Here is a 6,570-nt window from a genome sequence, read left to right as displayed (position 1 = left end):
AGGGTGCAACATAAATGATAAGCAGTGCATTGCTTCAAATAGGACTCCGTACAGTCCTATAAGGGAAGGTGCTAACTCCTGTCTTGTGACAATCATATTGAGAGTTATTCTGAGGAGGGCATGATGATCATTTTGTTCAAAAATAACATAAATAGTCAGTCTATTTCTGCTCCTAGCGATAATCAAATTTCCACAGAGTGCTCCATTTCCATGTTTGCATTATGTTTACTTTATAATACCTAATTTTGCATGTGATTATATATAAATAACAACCTACCACAGGCACTTACATGCTGCCAAACAAAGTAAATGCTCTGTACGAAGAGGATCTGAAAAACAAGCGCAGATTCGCAAGAGCACTGCGTACGCACATACATTGCCGCATTGCCCCTTCCTGCCAGTTGGCATTAACAGTTATTTAGCTGTCCTTTGGCTCATGGACTGTCTTTCCACAAAATCTTGCACAAGTATGTGAATCCATTTGGAAGTTATGTGCCTTTCTGCAGTAGGCCACTCCCACTGCCATGCCCCCTTTAAGCCAATACAATAGGCATGAACGCCAACACACACCTACACACACTTGGTTGCAGCCAAAAAAACTCAGTGGCCTCGAGTGGTCAGACTCCTATGGCTGTCCAACCCAAGGCCATGTCATAATCAGACATACCAATACTGTCAGTTGGATTTTCTTCAGTCAAGGGCATTTAATGTCTAATGGCTATGGTTGCGTGGCTGTGACACATGATTTTGAATACTACATTTGGCATGTGACTGACAGAAATAACACAGAATGAACATCATAGCGTTACACACGTCTGTAGCATGTAGCCTGGGCTCATGATCACATGACTACACGTTTGTGATTGAATATATGTGTCCAACATTTCTTTTTTCCTCTATTATGACTGCAGTCAGGTGTAGAGAGTCTGGATCAGAGGAAATGTGACACACAGGAGGAGGGAGGGGGGTTTCCAAACAGGGATCCAGAGGCTTAGGTGGGGTGTTCAGCTGTTTTGTCGAGTTCTAAATTCACTCAACACATCCTCATATTGCCTTGGTTCCTTAAACATTACTCTATTTTTAGACCATATGCGCCATCAATGGGATGCTACGCACAAGAAGGCCCACACTGGAAGATGTCAAGTCTATCTACCGGCCGTCCTCACTGTGGTCGGACATGATTTGGAGCCTTTTCTTAGATCAGTTTGAGTCCAGCTTGATCAAAAAGCCATAAAATGCCCCAAATTTCTACACTAAAATCGAATAAAACACGTTCTGCTTGGGATAAATAAGCGAAAATCCTTCAAGTGCGCTAAATAGACTCTTTATCCTTTCCCACTCAAATGTCAGAGAGAGCTGTTAAAAGCTTTGTGATGAAGGGGCTGCTGCAGATCTGTAAAATGAGACTGCTTTGCCTCTACGAGCCATCATTCACCCTCACAGTGACGACAAGTTGTTTTTTGTCCCCCGAGAGATTATCCTGTCGAGTTTCACTGGACTTAGGAGTGCTCAGTGGCACATGGGGCTGTCTGTCAAACTGAGGTGCACACAATGCTGGGTAGTGCTGGCTTTATTCTGTCTGAATGAGGGAACCCCAAACCAAACTTAAACCTTGTTGTTGTAATGCAAACAAACAATCCAACATTATGTTGGAGTTGGAGGAGCTAGAGGAATTAACATCAGCATTGCATCGCTGCTGTGTTACTTTGAAGGTTGTCTTTGATTTTTAGTATAGAGAGCTCTGCAGTCAGCCACCCTATCACTTATTCTGATGTCAGAGAATGACCTCATATGGGAATGCCAATCAAGTGTGATTTTCATTTAATCCTTTGTGACCTTTCACTTGCAGCAGTGGGGGAAACTCCCTGTGGAGATCTATGGACTTTGATCTGCCTAACCTAAAGTTAAGGACACTGACAGATGTGGGTCAGTATAGTGAAGGGCACGTGATTGTCTCGGACTAGTTGTTTTGATGCAAGGGATCTTAAATCTCTGTTCGAGCAACCTCATAGTGAATTTGATTATGTGTAAAATAACACATTCATGTGCAGACAGTACACATCATGTATCACTTACATCGTCACGCTACATGAATTTAACCAAACTTCTACTTACTGAGCTGCTTTCAAGTCATTTGCACAAAGCTCGTCTCTCACTCATTCATGCACACCAGAAAACCATCAAACACACTAAGCCCATTGTATACATTTCGATTGTTTGTGATAGTTCCATTGATGCTGGACATGAGTTGCCTCACACCATTAAAGCCAAAGCTATCCCTACCCTCATACTGACAGAAGGCTATTTTGGAGGTTAGTATGTGGGGAGAGATATGTCAGCTGTTCAGCACTACGCTCCATCAAAGCAAGAAAAAAAAAAGAAAGCGCTATAGGCCGTCTGCTTTGGGGACAGGGACGCAGCTTGCAAACCTGGGCATGCTTTCCTTTGGCTAAACGTTTGTTGTTAATCTTAAAGGCTTTGTGTGACACAAGACAAGACTCGGAAAGGTCTGTTGCCATGGTGGATGTTTTTTCCAGCTCTTTTTTTCAGGTGAAGGGGTTATTTTTTGTCATCCGTGCAACAAGAGGCCATGGACGGATTTATTCTTTCTAGAAAGCGCCTCAATTGAAGGTGGGTGCATCGCTGCAGAAGATCTGATGATCTTTTTCTAGTCCTTATTTCTTTGTTTACTTTGATAGAACCAAAGGAAAATCACTATTGAACGTGGTGTCAGTGGAAAGTTAGTTAGATCATATGCAGCACAGTTGCAGTCAGATATGTACGTTTCATGAGAGGTCAAAGTATTTTACTCTCTTTACATTAGCTCTTTTAACTTTGCTGAACTCATTTCGAAGATGTTTTTTATTTTGTATGATATTTATTCATCTTTATTGCTATGTTGGAAAAGATTTCAGTGGATATTGTAACTGATCAGGCCTCTAGAGGTAATCTAGATAATGGCTGGCAGATTCAGTGTCGCTGTGTGACGCATTATGAAATGTAATTATAGCTGATGAGAAACAATGACCCTCCTCTCAGAGAGCCTCATAATGATAGTGGGAGGAGCCAGCCTTCGAAAAGTGTGTCACGATCTACATATCATATCAATCAGTTTGGTGATTGACAGGTCTCATTTGGCTTCTCGTTTGTTTTTTTAAAGCTTCCCCTTCTCCTCAGTTCAGTGCATGCAGCCTGATGGAGGTGGCATCACAGCTGAGTCTATATTGGTGGTGCTGAGCTCAGCCGAGTGAGGTGACAGAGATTACTCTGCTCCTTATTACTGAGGAGGACTGGCATGCCATCGCAGGGTTCGAACATATCAGAGTGATGCCATGTGTGTCCATTTTAATAGGTCGATGTTTCCATGTTAGAGGTGATGGTCTATATCATTATTAGCCTGAGAGGAATTTGTTTGCCATGTGAAATGAAGTCTTGTCCAAAACAAAGAGGGCATACAGTGCAACAGGTTATTGACAAAGATGCTGAATGGCAGTAAGTGTGAATGAGATGGTGAAGTTTAATATTCTTTAAAACAACATTAAAACTGATGGTAAGTTATCTTCTGAGCCAGACTATTAACTGATATGTGCATTTCTGTTGTAGTTGTAGCCCTTTTGTGATACCTCTGGCAAAAAGCAAGATTCCAAAATCACGCTGAGAGAAGAGCAGAAGACATGGGTGACAACATACCTGGAGGAATAGTAGCTGCTGCAAGTAAGTCCTCTCCTCACACAAAGTTGTACAGTTGTTCGGTGTTATAGCAAATGATGTTTTGAATCTCTAATGCTGCGTGTGTTTGTCTGCCAGAGAACCGTCTGCAGGTGGTGAAGGGTTTGGAGGATGTGCAGGTGTCTGAGTGTGAGAGCTGCTCCTTTGACGTAACCTTGAATCTGGCCTATATTGAGGGCGTGTGGACCAGAGATGGGCTGCGGCTCAAGTCCAAGCCCACCTGTCGCATCAGCACTCATGGGAAGAAACACTCCCTCATACTGAGCAGGGTGGCTTTGGGAGACGCAGGCCTGTTCTCTTTTCAGGCCCCCGGCATTCAGACGTCAGCCAGACTCACTGTCACAGGTAAAGTGGTTAAACAGACGGTGCTATTTCCGTGGACACAGATTGTGTCCAAGTGACCAAGACAACAGCTGGGTCAAATGCAGGTCAAAGCCACGTGGCAACCTCTGGGGCTGAAAAATGAAACCAGTGTGCAAGTGCCTAAAACTGCAGTTCCTTAAATGGCCACTTGAGACGGGCTCCAAAAGCGAGTCAGTTCCGACACCAATGGAAAAATGCCCAAATTTAAAAATATTTCAAATATGGTTTTGTCTTACCGCATAGTCTACTTGCATCTATCAGAAAAAAATAATGCCTAAATGTTGTTTAAGCCATGTTAATAGCGGGGTTCTAGAGATGGATTTGTCCAGTCCAGACTGAAATAACTCAACAACTGGCGGATGGATTGTCATGAAATCCTTCACAGACTTTCAGGGTTCTTCGAGGATGAATCCTTGTGACTTTTGTGATCCCCTGACTTTCCCTCTAGTCCCACCAGCATGTTAACATATTGGTTTGTATTGAAATATCTCAACAACTGTTGGCTGTGAATTTTGGTACAAACATTCACAGTCCAGAGAGGATAAATTGTGATTACTTTGATTCTCTGACATTTCACCTCATCATCAATTCAACATTTCAGTTTGTCCAATGCATTAACTAAATCAACCTGCAAAACTAATGACATTCCCATAAGCCTCAGCTGTACTTTGTTAATGCTAAAATGCAAATGTTAGCATGCTAACGTGCTAAACTAAGATGGTGAACATGCTAACCATCAACAAATTAGCATTGTCACTGTAAGCATGTTAGCATGCTGATGTTAGCATTTAACTCAAAACACTGCTATGCCTCTCTAAGCACAGTCTCACAGAGCCACTAGCATAGCTATAGGCTTGTTTGAACCCTTTTTAACTTTTGATAGTTTTAAACAGCTACATCAGGGCCTCATTACCTTTATGAATGAAGAAACAACACTCACACTTCTTTTGTCTTGTGAAAAAGTTCTGTTAGGTTGCTTTAACTGAGTTTGCAGTCATGGTTTGGTTATCATCTGCCAGCTAGGGACATCCACATAGTGACAGAGCTGGAGGATGTTGACACGGTGGAGCGCCAACCTGTAAACTTCGTCTGTGAGGTCAACCAAGTGGATTTGGAGGGTCGGTGGTACAGAGATGACAGCCGAATTCGACCTGGGGACAACATCAAGATCAGACACCAGGGTGAGACACAAATGGCATTGGTTTCACAGAGACAAAAGCCTAAGCAGTAAAAATACTCCTAGTGTTTGCTTCAGAGTATACTTAACTTTGCTTAAGCTGTGTTTGAGTGGTCATAGTGGTTGCACTGGTTTCTAGGTGTGAAGATATAAAAACAAAAATATGAACCTGGTTAAATACAGCACATAAATATGATAAAACTTTTTGTTTTGATCTGATTGCAGGTAAAACTCACACCCTGTGCTTCAAGTCAGTCAGGCCAGAGCACGCTGGAGAGATCAGATTCACTGCAGAGCGTGTCTCATCTTATGCAACTCTCACAGTAAAAGGTGAGCCAACAGACTGTTTATGCCACAGTTTATAGAAACATGGATATATGAAGAGATATTGTTTGGTTGTGTAAGGTTTTCAGCCTGGTTCTCCCTTCCTCAGAGCTCCCAGTCCAAATAGTGCGTCCTCTGAGGGTCAAAATAGCCATGTATCGCCACCGGGGTCTGCTGGAGTGCCAGGTGTCTCGGCCTAATGCTCAGGTCACGTGGTACAAGAACAGGAAGGAGCTCGTGCCCAATAAGAAGTACCAGATGATCAGCCAAGATGTCTACAGGCAGCTGACCATCGATGACATCTGCTCCTCAGATGAGGACACCTACACCTGTGATGCAGGAGATGACAACACCTCCTGTCAGCTTTTGGTGGAGGGTGAGATGCCTGTTGTCATAATAATCACATCAGTCACAATGTAAAGTTCATGGCCTACAGTATGTTCTGCATTCATGTATCCCCACAAAATATTTAATGTGTCATGAGCCATGCCCATGTGCACATGCTTCTAGTTTGCAAGTCAGGAGTTGTGTTAGTGGTGGTAATGTGTATTATGGCTGTACATGCAGAGCAGGCTATCAGCATAGTGCGGGGGATGAGCTCAGTGGAGGTGACAGAGCCAGAGCCAGCGCTGTTTCAAGTGGAGACCAGCCTGAAATCAGGGAGGCCCCCCCGCTGGACCCTGAACGGTGAGGTGCTGGAGCCTTGCGCAGCAGTGAACATCGACAGGCAGGGCACCCTCCACAGCCTCTGCTTCACCTACACAGAAAGCTCCATGTCTGGCCCTGTGCTCTTTGTAGCTGGGAAGAGTCGTTCCACTGCTCAGCTTACTGTCAAAGGTGAGTTGGCTTAACCTTGTCTGAGTGTGGAAGAGAGGCTGTGGATGAAGCAATTTAAAGTTGAAATAAGTTTGTTCTATGCCTTATGTATGCCATATGTACATTTTATATCCTTTATATGATCCTGAAAAGGATTAAGT

At 43.3% G+C, this 6,570-nt stretch overlaps 1 protein-coding gene across 8 annotated transcripts in view; it reads left to right on the top strand.

Moving 5' to 3' along the window:
• The first annotated feature begins 2,378 nt into the window (after window positions 1-2,378).
• The window catches only part of obscna (obscurin, cytoskeletal calmodulin and titin-interacting RhoGEF a), a 42,990-nt gene continuing 38,798 nt past the window's right edge, over window positions 2,379-6,570 (top strand). For 5 of the 8 annotated variants that reach the window (XM_078168784.1, XM_078168780.1, XM_078168782.1 and 2 more), the window contains exons 1-7: window positions 2,380-2,631; window positions 3,604-3,714; window positions 3,808-4,074; window positions 5,112-5,273; window positions 5,495-5,599; window positions 5,703-5,969; window positions 6,161-6,430. In XM_078168784.1, coding sequence (XP_078024910.1) covers window positions 3,675-3,714; window positions 3,808-4,074; window positions 5,112-5,273; window positions 5,495-5,599; window positions 5,703-5,969; window positions 6,161-6,430 — 1,111 coding nt within the window. In that variant the 5' untranslated portion in view covers window positions 2,380-2,631; window positions 3,604-3,674. Of the gene's footprint in view, window positions 2,632-3,603; window positions 3,715-3,807; window positions 4,075-5,111; window positions 5,274-5,494; window positions 5,600-5,702; window positions 5,970-6,160; window positions 6,431-6,570 lie in introns of those variants that run through there. The other 3 variants (XM_078168778.1, XM_078168781.1, XM_078168783.1) reach the window with 2 other exon arrangements.

This window comes from Epinephelus lanceolatus, chromosome 6, assembly GCF_041903045.1.
Source record: "Epinephelus lanceolatus isolate andai-2023 chromosome 6, ASM4190304v1, whole genome shotgun sequence".
Taxonomy (NCBI): Eukaryota; Metazoa; Chordata; class Actinopteri; order Perciformes; family Serranidae; genus Epinephelus; species Epinephelus lanceolatus.
This window is presented reverse-complemented; position numbering and strand designations above follow the sequence as displayed.